This window comes from Megascapheus bottae, chromosome 5, assembly GCF_031878675.1.
Source record: "Megascapheus bottae isolate mThoBot1 chromosome 5, mThoBot2.hap1, whole genome shotgun sequence".
In the NCBI taxonomy this organism is placed as follows: domain Eukaryota; kingdom Metazoa; phylum Chordata; class Mammalia; order Rodentia; family Geomyidae; genus Megascapheus; species Megascapheus bottae.
This window is the reverse complement of record NC_143513.1, coordinates 38,869,078-38,889,183: the sequence shown is the minus strand read 5'-3', so window position 1 is coordinate 38,889,183 and position 20,106 is coordinate 38,869,078. Positions and strand designations below refer to the sequence as shown.

The 20,106-nt window shown below is 38.6% G+C and overlaps 2 protein-coding genes across 5 annotated transcripts in view; one reads left to right on the top strand and one right to left on the bottom strand.

Moving 5' to 3' along the window:
• Fbxl13 (F-box and leucine rich repeat protein 13) overlaps nt 1-20,106 on the top strand; it is a 129,644-nt gene that overhangs the window by 78,203 nt on the left and 31,335 nt on the right. For 3 of the 4 annotated variants that reach the window (XM_090332922.1, XM_090332925.1, XM_090332921.1), the window contains 5 exons: nt 10,110-10,208; nt 10,942-11,062; nt 11,153-11,315; nt 13,185-13,304; nt 13,929-14,055. In XM_090332922.1, the coding sequence (XP_090189048.1) occupies nt 10,110-10,208; nt 10,942-11,062; nt 11,153-11,315; nt 13,185-13,304; nt 13,929-14,055 (630 nt within the window). The remainder of the gene's footprint in view (nt 1-10,109; nt 10,209-10,941; nt 11,063-11,152; nt 11,316-13,184; nt 13,305-13,928; nt 14,056-20,106) is intronic. The other variant, XM_090332924.1, reaches the window with a different exon arrangement.
• On the bottom strand, nt 11,953-12,118 carry LOC150063240 (large ribosomal subunit protein eL39-like). Its single transcript, XM_090332326.1, has one exon. It carries the CDS (start codon nt 12,106-12,108, stop codon nt 11,953-11,955), a length of 156 nt encoding a protein of 51 aa, XP_090188452.1. The 5' UTR covers nt 12,109-12,118.

The following is a 20,106-nucleotide window of genomic DNA, read 5'->3' as shown; positions in this document are numbered from 1 at the left end:
CCTAGGGTTGAAAATGTTCAGAATTTGTATTTCTTTAAAACTAGCCTACTGATATAATGCTTGGTAAATTTATTGATATTGACCACGCTTTATGACTGAGATGTTCTTAACATTGTCTCAGCTTGACTTAACTTTAGAGACTTCTTCCTGACATTAGGCCTCTGACCTCTCTTTTTCTTTTTTTCTATATATTTTTTATTATAATTAATAGAAAGGTTACATTATATTCACCAGATAGTAGGTGCATTACTTCACAAACATCGATACCCTTTCTCATGTCTTGGTCCCCATTTCCCTTTCCCAACTCCCTCCCCTCGTCTTGTTCCCCCCCTTCCCTATCCTATTTCAAATAACAAAATATGCATATATACAATATATCAGATAACAAGGTGAAATATTGTAACAATATGAGTTCACCAAGGGACAGCAAAAGAGATGAGAGATAACATAGTACATTAAGGACAACAATCACTCATTATATGGCTTTTGTTTCTATATCCTGGAGGTCCTTTCATTTAGCGTCATTCTATATGGCCTTGTGTATCTAGGTTTTGCTCTATTGTAAATCTCTGCTAGTAGAGATTATGATTATGATTATGACAAATGAGGGAAACCATTGAGCCTATGTTCCTTTGAGTCTGGCTTACTTCATTTAATATGATTTTTCCAAGTCTTTCCATTTCCTTACAAATAGGGTGATGTCATTCTTTCTGATGGCAGCATAGAATTCCATTGTGTATAAATACCACATCTTGTTGATCCACTCATCAACTGAGGGGCATCTGGGTTGGTTCCATATCTTTGCTATGGTAAATAGTACTGCAATGAACATCATTGTGCTGGTAGATTTAGTATGTCCTTGTTTCTGGACGATTGGGTAAATGCCAAGTAGTGGAATTGCTAGGTCATAGGGGAGCTGTATGTTTAGTCTTTTGAGGAAGTGCCCTCTGCTTTCCATAGTGGTTGAATGAGTTTTCATTCCCACCAACAGTGTAGTAGTGATCCCGTCTGTCCACATCCCCTCCAGCATCTGTTATTAGATTTCTTCATCATGGCCATTCTGACTGGAGTGAGGTGGAATCTTAGAGTTGTTTTGGTTTGCATTTCTTTTATGGCCAGAGATGTTGAGCATTTCTTCATGTGTCTATAGGCCACTCTTATTTCTTCTTCAGAGAAGACTCTCTTTAAGTCTTGGGCCCATCTTTTCATGGGATGGTTGTTTCTTTGGAGATTCAATTTCTTGAGCTGTTGATATATTTTAGATATGAGACCTTTGTCTGTTGTATGGTTAGTGAAGATCTTCTCCTACTCTGTAGGCTTTCTAGTTAATTTGCTAGCTATGTCCTTTGCCATACAGAAGCCCTGTATTTAATGCAGTCCCACTTATCCAGCCTTTCTCTGATTTGTTGTGTTTCTTGGTCCTTTTTAAGAAAGTTTAAACCTGTACCAAGGAGACCTAGTGTATCTCCTATTCCTTCTTGTAAGATTTTCAGTGTATCTGCTTTTACCTCGAGGTCTTTGCTCCATTTGGAGTTAATCCTAGTGCAGGGTGACAAAGAAGGATCCAACTTTATTTTTCTGCAGGTGCTTAACCAGTTCTGCCAGCACCACTTGTTGAAGAGGCTGTCTTTCTTTCATTCTATATTTTTGGCTCCTTTATCAAAGATTAGGTGGCCATAGGTCTGTGGGTTAATATCTGGGTCCTTAGTACTACTCTATTGGTTTTCAGGCCTGTTCTTGTGCCAGTACCAAGCTGTTTTTGAACTCTCTTTTTCTGAGAGCATTTATTTTAGAAACTCGAAATTGCACATGCTTTCTTCACTTCCTCTGAGATGTAAATCTTTTTTTTTCCCTATCCAAACTTCTTGCTGATTTTATAGCTCTGGAATATCTCCTCTTCTTAGAAGAGCACTCCTTCAGATATATAAATAGCAAAGGGGACAGCACCATTATCTCCCCATTTCCACAGGAAGTAGCAGCCTAACTTTGATATGCATCAATTAGCAAACACCAATGGTGTAAGCACAGAGAAAAATATTTGCCAATTCAGGCATAATTTAATGTGCTTGGCAAGTCCAGTTGGTCGCCCTTCCTTAACTAGATATCCTGCTGTGCTTTAAATCCCTCCCACTCATTTCTGTTCTTAGTTTCCACAGAGTAATTATTGTAGCAATGACAGACACACTCACACAGACACGCATACACATAGTCTATTTTACATTTTGAGCCAATAATTAAAAATTTGGAGTTAGCAGGAAAACAGACACATGTACAGGGGGAAGAACTTGCAGAATTAGGCCTGTACCCCATGTGACAACGGTACACTGGAACTGAGTCAGCCTCTTCCCTTTTGGATGGAGCATTTTTTTTTCCCTGAGCTTGCAACCCTCCCCCAATGGGTAACCAATGCATTCCATGTGCAGCACACATGCTTCCACTGAATTCATTGCCTGCCTGGCCTCAGTATTTTAGTTTGATAGAAGGAATAAAGAATAGAACTATATCCCTGATTGTCCTTGAATTTTCAAATAAAAAAAACACAATGTAGTTAGTATTTCACATGATCATGCAAAACAATGTTAGGCTCATTTATTATTCTTCCACACCAGTCTGTTTAAGAGCTCAGTAAAGATTTACCTCTAGATGTCAGTCACTGGGAACGGAGCCACTGGCACCTGAGCCCATCTGGACTCACAGGTTTGAGAGATGGGCTCATCTCTCACGATAACGGCTTCTGGGGCTCCATCAAGGATCCCTGAAGCCTTAGGTCACTGTTCTGAGTAAATTCTTACATCCTCTGGGGTCAACTCTACTTCTCCAGATCTGATTTTAGAGAAGGAATTTGATAGATTGCGGAGATAGTATTTCCCTCTGCACGTATCTATTCTATTTTTGGAAGCTAGAATCTATTTTCTAGCTTGATAACTAGTGCAGCTTGATAACTGCACCAGGAAGTCATAAGGTCTCAAGAAGACAAAAAGACTTGGAAGTAGGAGCTTGGACCTAAAGACTCCTCCTTGGTGCTGGTTGACTGACTGCTGCATGCCATGCACTGGGAAGGGTCACACAGCATCCCTGTTTCTCAGGAGGTGTTACCCATATTAACTATGCCAAGGAGGAGACTTTACTACAGTTACTGCTGCCCACCCAAAAGCAAAGATTATCTGTACAGTCTTGGGAAAGAATGTGAATTATACGTTTTTGAAAAAAGTTAAACAGGTGATGGAGAACTGTTAGGAACAGTAAAAATCATTTACATATGTTATGGAAAGATTTTTTGGAATTAGAATAAACACTCTAGGTACATTAGGCAATGTGACTACTTTTCTAATGAGTACCAGAACTTGTCCATGTGCTTGTGTGCCATCATCTTTGGTCTGGTTGAGATAGTGTGTCTTTTCAGTTTCTTTTCCAAGTCTTCCCTCATACTTGACCCAGAAGCAAGCTCTGGTGAATTCTTTCATTACTCACAGCAGACCTCTATCTCTGTTCTTGTCACTTGAAGTTATATTTGTTTTTGTTTCTTAGTAAAATATTTTAAATTTTATTGTCAGGTTGATGGACAGAGGGGTTATAGTTACATTCATGATGTATTGGGTACATTACTTCTTCAACATTGTTACCCCTTCCCATGTTTTTCTCCTACTTTTCTCACAATCATCTTGTTTTCCCCCTAAGTGAATGGACAAATTGGCCAGTGCAGGAACTTCTGTGGCCACCTGGTCTTCTAGGAGGCACAACTGGTAATCATCTGATCCATATCAATACCTCCAGAAGACATATAAAATGCTTGTAAACACAGCCAATGATTTTCTTATTCATCTGTTTTCTTCTCCAATTGTAATACTGGTTGCAAAGATTTTACTTGTTTATCTTAGAATATTGTCCTTCACACACAGTACAATTCGTAATGCACAGTAGGCACATAAGGAGTATATGATGAATCAATGAATGAATGAAACTATATCCAGTTTCAGTGATGGCTAGCCATGTTGTAGGTGGAAGCTCAGGCATCCTGAGATGCTGACAGCTTGCCAGAGTGATGTCGGGTGATTGCTTCTTACTAAGATACTATGAAATAGTAACATAAAAGTTCTTTTCATCAATTATATTTCAGTCATAACAGAGAAATAAGAAAAAATGAAAAGAACATCCTAGAAATATTAACTACTTTAATGCTCAAATGCAACAGTAAGGATTTGTCTGTGGTTCTTATACTGATTGGTCTCACTGGGACCCATGAAACTTTAAAAAAATTGAGTAAATTGAAAACTGCCAAGTTCCAAGGTCATTTTAGTTCACTCCAGGCCACATAGATTCCAACCTCTTCTTTCAGAGAGGCACAGATCATGGTAGGTCTTATTTCTTCACCTCTGGGGTTTGTGGTAGAGCTAAGAGAAAGTCACTTTATTTTAGAGTGACTGAATTTGAGGTTCTTCTGATAGGTCCTTTGTATATGACAAGAATCATTGAAAGTTAAAGTCTGGTCCTTGGGAACAGAGGTATAGCTCTGAGAGTCTAATAATAAGCATTAATTGATCAGTTTTAAGCATGAAGATCAAAGTGAACTGTTAACATTTATATTGAGATACAATGCTCTTATATATTTTTGATTTTCTTATTTTGTATTCCATGGAATACTGAAGGGTGTGAAAGCCGTGCCTGTTAGTGCTTGCAGAATTCTGTGGTATAAATCCTCCTACGAGGGGGCATTGGATAGGGACATGGGAAAACAGGTGAGGCAAGACTATTACATGATATATTACCATGGTGATACTGTAGACATAGATACCCTCAAGATTATAAATGGAGGCAATGTAGAAATGTAATTAGGCAGTGATGAATTTGCATATGCACTGGCTTTGTTCTTGTTAGACTTTTCAATTTAAATTTCTATGATTTCATTTTTTAAATGTCAATGTTTAATAGCCAGCTAATGCAGTTCTTGAAAATTTTAACAGCTATAATAATCTTTTTTGGTGTGTGAGTGTGTGTGTGTGTGTGTGTGTGTGTGTGTGTGTGTAAACTCAGGGTTTGGGTGCTATCCTTGAGGGGTCTTTTTTTTTTTCTTTCTCAACCACTTGAACCAGAGAGATCCACTTATAGTGTTTTGGTAATTAATTGGAGATGAGTCTCATAGATTTTCCTTCTCAGGCTGGCTTTAAACTATGATCCTCAGATCTCAGCCTCCTGAATAGCTAGGATTATGAGCATGAACCACTGGCACCCAACTAACAGTCAGATATATATATAAATGATATATATTGAAAAAATATATAGTATATTATCTATAGTTATATAGATATTATGCATACTATATTACATATAGTGTATATTATTATACTTACAAATACTCTCAGGGGAATCCATCCAGCACTAATAATAAGATAGAGCAAAGTAACTTTTCTGAAATTACACAGAAAATGTGTAACTAAAATTAAAATGATGATCTATGTAGTGCTGAAGTCCTGGTTTGTAACCACTTGACTATGTTTTTGAAATGATAGTGTGTAGTATAGTGATAATACTTAATTTGAAAAATAATGTATGATTATGTCCTTTAATAAGGAGGCGTTCTGGCAGAAATATAGTCACAAGCCAGAAAAACAATGATGCCATTTCTTCTAGCATGTTCTAGGTCTTAGTCTCAGTCTGTCTGCCAAAGGAACTGAGCCATACTTTAACTTGTATTAAAAAAGAAAACACTGCAGAATTTACACAATCCATTTTATATATTTTGCAAATAGGATATGTAATTATTAGCTTGAATATAACTAAGATGGCCATATAGACAATTTAAAATTAAGAAATATAACAAATACCTACTGCTAACATCCACAGCTTAGCATAATCTTGTAGGCAAAATGCATATGGACTGTTATTATATTAAATTAGTTATTTTGCTAATTTAAGTAGTTAAAATGTGACATCTGGTAATACTTTTTCAATCTTGATGAGTCAGATGACAATGAAATCTTGGGATTAAGATAAGTGTTCCTACTTTGGAGGGAAGAAGAGTTTTAAAAAAGTTTGTTTTCTGAAAACAACACTTGTTTCTTCTCCAGTCCTTATCTTTAGGAGTGACTTCCATACGGAATTTCATGAACCATTCACTCATCTATTTTGGTCTTTAAATCCGAGTAAAACATAAGGTTTGAGTTGCAGCTATATAGCCGTATGAAGCATATGCAGCTCTGTGGACGATTGTGTTGTAAGAAGAATGTGTTACGGTTGTGTTAAGTAGAGAAAGCTCTGAGGAACAATTTGGGTAGTATTTGAGGAAAAGAAGAAGATACTGTAGCCTACATGGGTCAGGCTGCTTCTGACAGATCGAAGCTGAGTCACTGTGCAGGGAGTGCAGAATTGGCTGGCATGCTTGCTTTTCTGGCAGCTGCAGGCTTCACTCTTCTTCTTCTACTTCTTCACTCTTACTGGAAAAGGAGATTGTTTTTCATGCTTGGCTGTCCATTGTAATATAGCAATCTTTCACAGCTGGCCATATTAGTCACAATATTCATCATCATCCTCTTTGGAACTACTAATTCAAATTTACGTTCAGCAACCACTTAGCTTGTAACAAACCATGTTCATGCCACACTCTGCATCAGGCACAAATAATAATGCAAAGGACACAAAATGTACAATAAAGGCTGTGGACTTTGGAACTGTGGAACTGTGGACTTTTGGAAATCTCTCTTGCCTGAGGCAGAAAGGGAAGGCCACAGCCAACAGGTAGTATTTTAGACTATAGTGGTAGAAGTGTCCAGGAGGAATATACAAACCCAAAAGCCACAACCACCAAGGACAACCACCAAGCCTCATAATAATCAAGAACTTGTCACAGCCTCTTAGCACAGACTCTAGAAAATGTTGTTACTGAAGATGTTAGCGGTGTACTTGAATGTAGTAAAATAGAATGTTGCATAATGTTTTGGGGGAAAACTTTGCTTCTTCAATAATTAATTCTCCTTGCTATGTCAGTCTCTTTTGAGGTCACTAAGAAGTCATGAAACATTATGGATCTGATTAAAGTCAGTACATTGTCCATTAATCATTGGATAAAGTCCTGTAGGATGAGCAAAACAGCTGGAAATGGTACAGGATCACAGCTTGGGCCATGTCTACTTAGATAGATATTTGTAGCTGTTATAACCAGTCTGGTCCTGCATACATGTCTTTTTAATATTGCTGAACCAACTGACTGAGAGACACAGTTATAAAGTAGGAGTGGGACAGGGAAGCCTGGTAAGATGTTATCATCAGGGTGGCAGGTGCTCCCTCCCCACACCTGCTTTTTTTTGCCACCTTGAAATGCAGAGGGACCTGAGGTGGACCCTGGTACTCAGCACCTCGAGTTTTCTTCCAATTGATTCGTAGACAACTCCTTTCCTTCACACTCAACTCTATCTTGTCATGCTGATGGTTTGACACCTACCCATTGGCAGATGGAGAGAATTTGCTTGAAATCACACAAGCTCCTCTGCCCTAATTAGTAGCAGTGGCTGCATGATGGGAACATGAGGCCATTTTCCACACTTTCCACTCAGCAAGGGCAGGGCAGCAGGCTAGTATAAGGGGAAGTCAAAGTCACTCACAATAAGGCAGAAAAATCAAATCCCAGGTGTTGTAGGAATGAATCCTACACTGAAGTGCACTGGTATCAGATGTGATGAAACCTTGGATTTTTCAGCATGGTAAAATGCCTTGCTTTTTCTTGAAAAGGAAAATTTTACTTTGAGATTTCTGTTCTCATTATTTAAACAAAGATAAAGGACAACTAATAGTGGCTTGGCTTAAAACTTTCTGGCAAGAATATTTGAGCCATAAAATATGAGCCAAACATCTTTTGGGATAGCCTAATATACACTTAGTGGGGAAACTAAGTCCATTTCCAGCTGAAAAATCTCTTTTCAGAGGTTCTTTCCCATTTCCCCCACCTTTTTCAGAATAATCTTTTTGATTGATGACACCAATTTTTGGCTGCATTCTATTTTTTTTTTTTTGCCAGTCTTGGGCTTGAGCTGAGGGCCTGAGCACTGTCCTTGGACCTTCTCAAGGCTAGAGCTCTACCACTTGAGCCTCAGCACCACTTCCAGCTTTTTTTCTATGTATGTGGTACCGAGGAATCGAACCCGGGTCTTCATGCATGCTAGGCAAGCACTTTAACCACTAGGCCAAACTCCCAGGCCTTGGCTGCATTCTAAATAATCAATCACCCAGCTGTGCTGCTTTGCTGCTCTCGTTTCCCCTCTTTGAGCAGATCTCGTTATAAATGTGTTTTCAAGACAAGAAGAAGGAAAAGTTGGTTGTGGAAGTCATTACTAGTGATATTAGAACTAGAGGGAGGCGCTAGGGCCTGAGATAATGAGAAGGAACTCAGCGGTGTCAAAACAACAGTTCCTATCCCTGGACAGAATGAGATGGCATCTAGCCCTGACTCTGATACTGTTGTGTCATTCAGCAATTATGGCAAACCCTTTGCTGTACCAGAAACCATGTTCATCTGTACCGTAGATACACTGTGGATTAGATAGGGATCTTTCCTCAAATCCTATGACGTCTTTGAATTCTGCAATGCAAGAAAGGCATTACAAAGCTTTCCAAGGCTCTGTACCTCTGCTTTTCAATTTTGTCCTTTTCTGTGGGAACAAATTATGCTCAGAAAAATAAGAAAAGTCCTAACCAATATTAATGGCTAGGCATTGTGCTAACCAAATCACTTTCATATTCATGGCTTCCTTTTGTTTTCTCAAGAATCTCCTAAAAATGAGCTGTTACTATGTCTATTTTACAGATAAGGAAATCAAGAGTTAGTGAGGTTGAGTTCTCTTTTGTCACAGTGAGGAAGAAGTAGAGTTGGACTGAGCCCAGATCTTCTGAGTCCAGCTGCAACATTGTTCTTTTCTTCCAAGTTTTTTGTGCTTTTACATGTACATTTATCTCCCCTGGACTTTTCACCCCCCTGGGAATACTTAGAGAAAATCTACTCAATAATCCATGTATTGTGATATAAATGGCCTCATTTTTACTGTATTTTCCTTCCTTCTTACCTCCTTTTCTTGTTTTCTTGAACATGATTTTGCCATTGAAGCCAAGGCCAGACTTCCACAGCTTGGCTTCTACTGGTACTTTGATCACATTTCAGAGCAACTACATAGAAATCCTTCACAGTCCCTTTTAGACTGCTTTGCCTTGTAAGTAAGTGGGATCCTTCCTTCCTTCCTTCCTTCCTTCCTTCCTTCTTTCTTTCTTTCTTTCTTTCTTTCTTTCTTTCTTTCTTTCTTTCTTTCTCTCTCTCTCTCTGTCTCTTTCTTTCTTTCTTTCTCTCTCTCTTTTCTTTCTTTCTTTCATTTTCAGACTCTTGAAAATTTTTCTATCCCTAATAGCTGTCTGATATAGTAGGAAAATGTAAAAGTTGTGTATGATCATTTCTCAGGGGGGAAGATGTGACAGGCACAAATTACAGGAAAGAATTTTGAGGCCAAACTCTATATATCCACCAACAAACAAATTAATAAATAAATGTGGTATTTCTACAAGAAAGGATGTTACAATGAGGAATAAAGCCATGAAAGGAAAGAACAATATACAGAATGAAAGAAACCAAGTAGAAAAGTCCAGGTAGAAAAGATTCTGCATAGATCAATCCCCAGGGGCAGAGATCAGGTTAGTGATGCCAGGGGCTGAGGGGATGATATGGGGATAGCTGTTCACTGGATACAAATTTTCCTTTTATGTTAACAAGAATGGAACTAAATACAAGTGATATTTGCCCATTATGAATAATTAAATGGCTTAAGTGGTTGATTATGTTTTATGTGGCTCTCACCTCATTGAAACATTAATTGTAAAGGATGATTTTGATCAAGTTGAATTGTATTTATAAACTGACATGTGAAGTGGTAACCCCTTTGTACACCTACTTAAAGATGATTTTAAAAATGAAATGTTAAAAAAATCAAGACTGAATTCCTCCCCTCTTTATGGTTTCTGTTTTAAAATACAGCAACACAACCACAGCATTCCTTTGATTTTTGACTACCTGGGGTTTTATTAGAAATCATGCTACCAGACTCTCTCATGACTTTTACCTACTCTGTGTGATTCAGATTTCAGTACAAGGCTTCAAGAACATTGCTGATAGCTGCAGTGGAATTATGCACCTGACCATCAATGATATGCCAACTCTGACCGACAACTGTGTAAAAGTAGGTAGTGGAAAAGTAGATTTATCTTGAGTTCATTTACATATGCAAATATTCTAATGGTTGGATTATCAAAAACATGAATTGTCTTTTCATTTAAATTGAGTAGTAATAATAAATCATTTAAAATATACATCTATGCACACACTGCCAAAAATCACTTGAACATTGAATCTTTAAAGACTTGGTCTCACAGGTAAGATATTTTTACTCTAGTATTGTTATAACCTAAATATAGCTTTATATTGAATTTTCCCATCCCAAGTCCTAGCCAGATCCAAACCTGCTTAGCTTCAATTTAATTCTCTTAAACTTCATTCTCTGTCAAGCTGCTAAATGACTGCAATTTTTTCTACATTCCATTTTCTCATGTTTTCCCATACTCTTCTAATATGTTTTTTTAGAAAATTATTTTTTATTATCGGGGTAATGTATAAAGGGGTTACAGTTACATTTGCCAGATAGTAGGTGCATTACTTATCATATAATGATACCCCTTCTTATGTTATTGTCCCCACTTCCCCCCACCCCCTCCCAAACATCTTGTAACATATTTTGACATTCTGCTACTGTACTCAAATGTGAACATATTAAATATATTTTAAAAATCTCATCTCCTTTGAAATTAAGAAACTTTAATAGTATATTGGTTTCTGAAAATCATGATCTCATTCCCGTACTGTTTACTCTGTACACTGTGCTTAGTCTTATCTTCCCTCCTTGTTTTCTTCTAAAGGTTTTGGTTGAGAAGTGCTTCCGTATCACATCAGTGGTTTTTCTTGGGTCACCACACATTTCTGATTATACCTTCAAAGCTCTTTCCAAATCTTGCAGTCTCAGAAAGATCCGGTTTGAAGGTTTGTGATGCTAAAAATGTGGCCCAGTCTTATTTCTCTACTTTCACTTTGGGGACATTCCAAAGAGAGTAACTGATTTCTTTTAAACAGGAAATAAAAGGATCACCGATGAGTCCTTCAAATATATAGACAAGTACTATCCCAATATCACTCATATTTACATGGTGGACTGCAAGGGAATAACAGACAGTGGTCTCAAGTCACTGTCACTCCTGAAGCAGCTGACTGTGTTAAATTTGGCAAATTGTATAAGGTAAGAAGTCATTCAGTTGTATATTCAAGAAATACTGATTGTCTAGGGCACACCAGGCCCTCTTGTCAAGGAGGCGAATCAGGAGCCCCTGGTTAATAGGAGGTGAGGAGAATCTAGGGATGACATGGAAGTGCACCTAACACAGACTGTTTTTTATTTGCTCCAGTATTTTCTCAAGAATTTCTTTTGTATCTCATTTATTTTAAATCATTATCCTTATCTTCAGCATTTGGAAAGAATTTTTCAAATATTTTTTAAATTTTCTAAAGGGTCAGTTTTGGCTTTGATACCTTAAATTATTATTATTATAATTATTTAAATTTTAGTTTCTTAGTCATTTGTTCTTATCATAAGTAAACACTTTTTTATCTCAGAATGAATCTTAATGTATGTTTTATTTTAGTCATTTACTCCATATTAATTACTATTTTTCAAAACCTAATATTTTAAAATTCTTTCCCAGGGGTATTTCTTTTTTTTTCTCAAATGTAAGATCTCACATATTTATTATTCAGTGTGCCCATTCTTAAACAACCAAAGAAAAATCCACTTTAAACTATCAGTCCAAGCAGTAGCGACATTACAGCTTAATTCGTTCATGATGGAGCATAAACATGTGGGCAGCTGGTACAATTCCTCACAGGCCCAGCTGGATTCTCCTCCAGTGTCTCCTCTTGGAGTTGTACCTTATTTTGCTACCAGTTTTCATCCAAATCCACTGGGGAATGAGGCGATTTTGCTTTTGTTTCTTGGCCAGAAATCGCTTGATTCTGAAAGTCTTGTGAGAAGACATGGTGAGAAGCCCAAGCTAGCGCTGTAACCACAATGGCGAACAAAAGCTGAAGAGCTCCCAGGGGTATTTCTTAACCTGAAAAATCCCATGTTGTATTTTGTTTTCTTGTTAGTGAAAGCAACTCCTACCCCAAGCCCATTGGTTGCCAGGAAATATGTTTGATTGGTCATTTTGCGTTTCCTTTTTCTTATATACCCTTTCCCCACTTCCACCTAGCTTGATGTGCTTGCCCGGATGTTGTAACATTTGCCTTTCACATTACAGGTGGACAGTGGAGTGATGGGCACAGCAATGTTTACTCATATAGACCAATCATCTGAAACAGGGCAACATCTTTTGGCTCTGTTAATCCATTCATGGCCAGTTTGAACATATAAAACGGGAGGATATAAACGTTGTCAGCAAACAGCCTGTCCTATTTTCAGCATTCTTCCTGTGTATATCTGTAGGCTTGTTTTGTGTGAAAATGCCTTAGGTTTGATTGCACTGATATATTCACCTACCTTGCTTTATTTGCTGAGATGCGTTTAAGAGGAATTGGTAGTTTCCAAATGGAATTTGAAAAGGAGCTGGTAGACCAAACAGATTTTCAGACATTTATAAAGCAAGACAGCTGATAGCAGGAAGGTATTTGTAATTAGGTCAGTATGGGGAGGTTGAGGCCAGGGTCTTCTAGCATCCTTCTCTGATTAAGAAGGAAAGGGTCCATAATTTGCCTTTTGCGTTTCCATTCCCTGAATTGATCTTGTGTAAATTCCTCCAAGCTTAGTTTCCTTCTCCTGAACTTTATTTTTCTTTTACAGGAGATCATATCAGAGATTGCTTAATATGTTCACATTTTAACCTGGGACTCTCTATGTTGTTGATAACCATGCAACCTAATTAAATGGTCCAATTAAAATTTTTAATGTCTCCCATAATTATCACCTGTGCTAAATAATCAAATTTGGTTTTAAAACATTGACAATACTAATATATTGTCATGATTTACTGTTTTAGAAATGGATATAAACCTATTAGGTTAATACCATTATATGTGAAATTACATATGAAGCTTTTTTCATTGTCTCCTACAGGATTGGTGATATTGGACTAAAGCAGTTTCTTGAAGGCCCCTCGAGCACAAAGATAAGAGAGCTCAACCTAAGTAACTGTGTGCTCCTGGGCGATTCCTCTGTTGTGAAAATGGCAGAGCGGTATGGGAAACCGATATTCTACACCAGAGAACTCTATATGATTCATTAGTAACTGCATAATGGCTAATAGGAAAGATCAGAGACAGACCTAAAGACCGTGACTCCAAGCCCTTTGGAGAACATTAGTCCAATCCTCAGTGAATCCAAATCAGACATTGAAGTCACACATTACATCATATCTTGATGACACCTAAGCTGCTGCTCATCACCATCATCTAGGAAACATTTGAAATGGAGCCAGTCATGAAATGATGGCTCTCTGAACAGAATGACTTGCTGTACTTTACGAAGACATTGCCTCTATATGAACCTCTACTCCTGCATTTCACAAGGGATGTTGTAGCTAGGTTGTTATTCTTGTCAGAGGCCTTGTGTTCAGTAAAGGTCAACTACAATTCCTGTAGAAGTCTTAGGAGTTCTGAGGATCTAAGCTTGCACTTTTTGTGATTTGTCATTGTGGCATGTCCATAATGTTGCACCTGTCTGTGATTTGTCTTTTTGCTTTTAGGCTTACATTTATGTTGAGAAAAAGAAAACCTTATCTTCAATAACATTTACACAAAGAAACTGGTACCAGTGATGGGTTGGAAGCTGAAATTACTTCTTAATGTATTTTCCTTTCAGCTGCCCTAACCTACACTACTTGAGTTTACGAAATTGTGACCATTTGACTGACCAAGGACTTGAGTATATTGTGAACATCTTTTCTTTGGTGTCAGTAGATATCTCTGGAACAGTCATCTGTAATGAGGTAAAATATTTGAAACCATCTATTATTTTCTAAAATGTAATCATTTTCTGGTTTATAAACACGTGAGAGAAGAACAATTAGCTTTATTAAATTATTAGATTATAAACAGCAAATTTAGGAACATTGTTCCTAGAATAGGTTATTTGAAAATCAGGTTATGTTTCTCTGTTTAAAAAACTCAAAATTCAATCATTTGAGGAAAGTACTGACAAAGTCGTGCATAACCACCTGAAATTTTTTTATCAAACAAATTTGGTAGACATGCTTTAGATGGCTTAAGTGTATGTTTCCTGTGGATTGCACAGCCTAAAACTACCTGGAAACCTTGAGATACGTTTTTAGTTCAAGACTATAGTCTAGAAATAGCCCCATTAAACCCTTTCTTTAATTTTTTTAATTGTTGGGGTAATGTATACAGGGGTTACAGTGACATTCTCATACAATGATACCCCTTCTCTTGGTTTTGTCCCCATTTCCCTCCCCCCATCCCCTCCCAATCATTTTGTTTTTTCCCCTTCCCTTTCCTATTTCAAATAAACAAATAAATGTATATACAATATACCAGGTAACAAAATTAGATACTGTAACAATATGAAATTAACCAAAGGGCAACAGAAGAAAGGAGAAATACCATAGTACATTAAGAACAACAATTACACAACAGAAGCTCTTGTTTCCATATTCTGGAGATCCTTTCATTTAGCCTCATCCTATATGGCCTTATGTATCTAGGTTTTGAGCTATTGTAATCTACTGCTAGGAGAGTCCTAGATGTGTACTAATTATTTCAAATGAGGGATTAAACCCTTTCTTTAGGTACGTATTCATTCATTTTTTTGTCTAGTTATTTTGTTGGTAATGGGGTTTGAACTCAGGGCCTGGGCACTTTTTGCTCAAGGCTAGCACTCTTATCACTTTGAGCCACTGCTCTACTTCTGATTTTCTGGTGTTTAATTGGAGATAAAGACTTTCACAAATTTTTCCTGCCTGTGCTTGCTTTGAACAAGATCTCAGCTTCCTGAGTTGCTAGGATAATAGCCATAAGTCAGCTCCTCCTCTCCTCTGCCACCGCCTGCACCTCTTTATTCTTCTACCTCTCCCCTTCCTCCTTTTCCTCCTCCTTCTTCTTCTTATTTTGTAATTGTACAAAGTAGTTTTAATTCAATGTGTCAGTTTATGAGTATAATACATCTGATCACTGCTGCCCCTACCATCTTCTCTGTCTCTTCCAACACCACTCATCTCCTCAAGTTACCTGGTAAAGTCTTTTATTTATGAAAACTAACTATTACTACTCTTGAGGTGAAACCTCTCCCATCCTACCATGATCACACTGTAATTTGCTAATCTGATAGAGGCTAAGACCTAAGTGCTCAGCCATGTTTCTGAAACTCTTTAAGAGGCTTAGGTTCATCGAGAAGTCTAAAGGCTCCTCCTGAAGTCAGTGCAGTAGGAGGGGCATGGGAAGACAAGAGGAGAGGCTCCTTTCCCTTCGTTTTCCTAAATCTTTATTCATCTTTGAATGATATCACCTGTTTGGGAGATCTTTTCTGAGAACTCTACCTTGCAGGCAACTATTGGAACTTGTCTATGTAAATCTGTACATGCAACTTTAAACATAATCTGTTTCTCTGTTTCCTTACATGATGGACACATGTTATGTGTCCACCCTTCCCCCACAGAGGGCTCTTTTAGATGACAGGAGTGTCTGTTCTTTACCCATGAGTTCACTTAGATTCTGCTTCCAGTCTGCTATTAGATGGTCTCTTCTCTCCTTCTTTGAACTGCTGCTATCCAAGCGTAAGATGGAGCGTAAGATTCCATACATGGAATAGCCCATCTGGTGGGGGTTCATCTGCTTCCCTCAATGCTATTTTCTGTCTAAGGCTTGAATTAACTGAGAGGGCAGAGGATCCATGGTCTTTAGTTTCTGGCCTAGGCAGATCCCTGATATGTCCCAGCTCCTCGATCCTCCCAAGTCTTCAGGCCCCGTTGGCCTGCTGGCCTCACTTAGGACCTCTCAGGTCATGCTAGACTGGGTTGACCCTGTGAGGCTATCTTAGGTCCATTGTCCCAGACCGCCCTTGCAAACGTTCTGCTCCCACATCTGTGCTGGCCCACAGACGCAGGCTTAAGCCTCTCCTTCCTCCACTGTATAATGGCTAACTCGTGTCAGCTAGATTTCAAGCTGAGGTTGGTGCCTGTGACATATTTGTGAGTGACCATGTTCACAGAAAGGAGGGGCCAGAGTGTTCTTCCCTGTTCTTTACATCATCACCGTTCCCCAAATATCCTTTACACTCCACTCTCTTTGAACAGACTTGTAGCTTTCCTTGGTGATCTTGGCCTCTGGTTTTAATAATACCACCTCTTCTCATTATCCTTCTAGCTTACAGGTGATAGGGGCTTCTTATTGCTGTTAATCTCTAGTTTAGGTCAGGGCTTTTCAGTTTCTGGTCTTCCTACATAGCCAATTACATTAAATTAAATTTCCTCAGGGCTGAGTATACTGGGTTGTTTCTGTTTTCCTCATTGAATTTTAACAATGAGATGATCACAGAAAAAATCTCTTTTGCAATCCTACCAGGCAAAAGTGGTATGTATTTCCATTTATTTCTAGAGCTTCAGGCTTGGAGGAGATTTCAACTTCCTTTCCAGATGAACAGACATGAGCAGGCCTCCCTAGGGGAATCCCTCTTGGCACGTCTTTCCCTTTCTCTCTCCCTTCTCCTAAGCTCCCTTCTTTCCCTTTCCTGTTCCTTTCTTGACTGTCTCCTCCTTTTTGCCCCTATTTTTTTTACCTTTTTCCTCCACCCTTCTCTCCTTATCCTTGCTCCTCTCCTTTTCTCTTGACATAGATTCTAGAACATAGTTGTTAAAAATGTTTTCCCCAAGTCTGTCATGACTTAGACTTTTAAAGGCATGGGATTGTTTTTCTCCTGTTTTTCTGTAAGACCTCTCCCTGACTCATGTGAGTGCTCAGCTGTCACTTAAAGGTCATAGCATAACAAGAACTAGGGGATCAAAGCACATAATAAAACTTCAAAATTAGATTGCACCACTATACTTATCCCAAGTCTGAAGTGTCTGGTGAATGTCGCTGAGAGGATGGGGTGGGGACTAAATATTACATCTTAGGTTTTATTTTTTAGTATTTGGTAAAAAAAACTATTTTATTTCCAAAAAATATACTCACATTTTACTTACTCAGGTAAAAATTAAAAGTTAAGGTAAAAGTTAAAAATTATGAATATAATCTCCAGTTCCTTTCTCTATTTTTGAGAGAGCTGTGAATAGATACGCATGGTTTAGCAACTAGAAATAATGCTAGTTTTCTGCTGAGTGATTGAAAGTAAATCTCCAGAAGATGAGTCAGTTCAGCTCTGATTTAAAAGGCAAGTGATTCTATTCACCATAGCAAAGATATGGAACCAACCTAGATGTCCCTCAGTTGATGAGTGGATCAACAAGTTGTGGTATTTGTACACAATGGAATTCTATGCTGCTGTCAGAAAGAATGACATTGCCCCATTTGTTAGGAAATGGAAAGACTTAGAAAAATCATATTAAGTGAAGTAAGCCAGACTCAAAGGAACTTAGGCTCAATGGTTTCCCTCATTCGTCATAATCAGTAGAAACCTTGGGCTCTACTAGCAGAGATTTGCAATAGAGCAAAATCTTGATACATAAGGACATATAATGTGAAGCTAATTGAAAGGACCTCCAGGATAGTGAAACAAAAGCCATATAATGAATGATTGTTGTCCTTAATGTACTATGTTGTCTCTCATCTCCTTTGCTGTCCCTTGGTTATCTCATATTGTTATAGTATCTCACTTTGTTATCTGATATATTGAATTTATTTGTATTTGGATATTTGAAATTTGATAGGGAAGGGGGGAAAACCAAGACGGGTGGGGGGTGGGGGGAGAGGGAAACGGGTACCAAGACATGTGAAAGGGTATCAATGTATGTGAATTAATGCACCTTCTATCTGGCAAACATCATGTAACCCTTTTACTAATTACAATAAAAAAAAGGCAAGTGATTGACAATAACAGGGCACAGCAGCTGTGGTACCTAACCTCAGTCAAATGAGAATGAGTTAGCCCAAACACCCATCTTGACTAGAAGGCTGATGAACTGTGAGTCTGACTACAAACTGAACATTTAGAACACCAGTTCCGGAGGGACATTGCACAGATACTTCAGAGATCAAATTGAGAAAGTCATACCTTTAGGGGCAAATTTTTCTTGTTTTCTGATAATTATAGTCTCAGTTCTTCTGAGTGAGTTTTCAATTAGACTTGCACTATTCACTTAGCTCAAAGTTATTTATTCTGACTGTGTGCCTGAATGAACAGGAAAATACAGCACTTCCTCTTGGCATTGTTTGCAAAGCACCATGGGCATGGGGAAGCAAATAAAGTCTTAATTTCCTAAAGAAGGAGAGGGAAGGTGAGCCTGAGAAGAAATGACCTGCACAAAGGCTTGGGTCTAGACCTATGGGGTGGCTTCAAGCAATCCATTCATTTGGAGGTAGCTTAATCTTCAGGAAAGTGTGAGAGATAGGTATCTTTAAGATTTTGGATGGGAGTAGAGAGGGTATTGGGGTTCGAACATAGGGCCATATCACTTGTTAGGTACATATTCTACCACTTGAGACAAACTGCCAGACCTTTTGGCTTTAGGTTATTTTTAGACACAGTCTCATGCTTTCTGCCCAGGCTGGTTCAGGCTGTAATTCTCCTAATTACCTATGCCTTCATATAGCTAGGATTTGGGTTGCATTCTATCATTCCTGGCTTATTTATTGACATGGGGTCTTGCTAACATCGCCTGGGCAAGCCTGAAGCTATGCTCCTCCAAAATCTACATCTCCTAAGTAGCAGGACTTGTAGGCAGGAATCACTGCTCTGTCTAGCCTGAGGTACAAAACAAATAAAAGATAATGTATCAAAAATCCTGTCATTAAAAGAGGCATTGTTCCTTCCTTTTCTACGCCAAAGACTGATTATTTGAATACGATATCTGAATGTATATGAGAAACTGTATTCTACTAGTTAAGAGAAAAATAACTTATGAAAGACCATGCCGCCCACGATCAGCACAGCTCAGTCCCTTTTTCAGTTGCCTTGGTCACCACCATATTTGTTATTTAAAGGAAAAATGAGTCAGTCATGTTCCAGACTATGTGCTTAGACAGTGGTTTAGGAAGACTCTCATTTGCCCACATTTCAACCATTTTCATGATTGTACTAGATTGTGAGTACCTATTATGGCAGCCAATGGCATAGCATACCCTCCTTAGAAGATGAAATCCACAGGGCTGTGACTTTGTTCTGTTCACTGCTGTTTCCCAGAACCCTGGCAAGTGGTGAACACTTAACCCTCTTTGAGTGAAGGCAAAGTGCTAGACTGGACAGTGACCAACCATGAATCAGACCTGTTCTCTGCAGCCTGATCTGGAAGGACAGGTGTGGGCAATTTAAGTATGGTGTGACAGCTGTAGTGATGGAGAGAGTGTGTGACTCAGCCTGTCCCACATAGAAGAATTCAAACCTGGGTTTGTTCCAGGAGCTCAGGCAGCTGAGGCCTGCTAGTAGAATTTGTTATGAGAAGCAGGTGCCACTGGGGAAATTTCAAGTTAGGCCAAGGAGCTAGGACTTGAACACACAGATAACAGCACACAATAGGTTGGACATAGCTGGTCTTCCAGCTATGTGGAATGGGTAAAGGGCCCATTCCACAAAGAGTAACGGGCTAAGAAAAGTGACGGGTTTTGAGAGGAAGTTGAAGTAGGGAAGATTCTCAGGTGAAAGGCTTAGGGGAGAGGCAATGAGTTGGAGATGGGGAAGTTCTTCACGCACAGGTGTGACCGTGGCCGGTGTCCTCAGGGGGATGCAGGACTGAGGAGAAGTGTCCACAGAGGAGGACCAGTGCTGAAGGGTAAGGGAAAAGGGCCTGTGACCGAGACTAAAGAAGGGAGGTCAGAAGGGTGGTACAAAGCCAAGCAATGAAGTCAGAGGAGAAACAGAGCCAATAACCAAC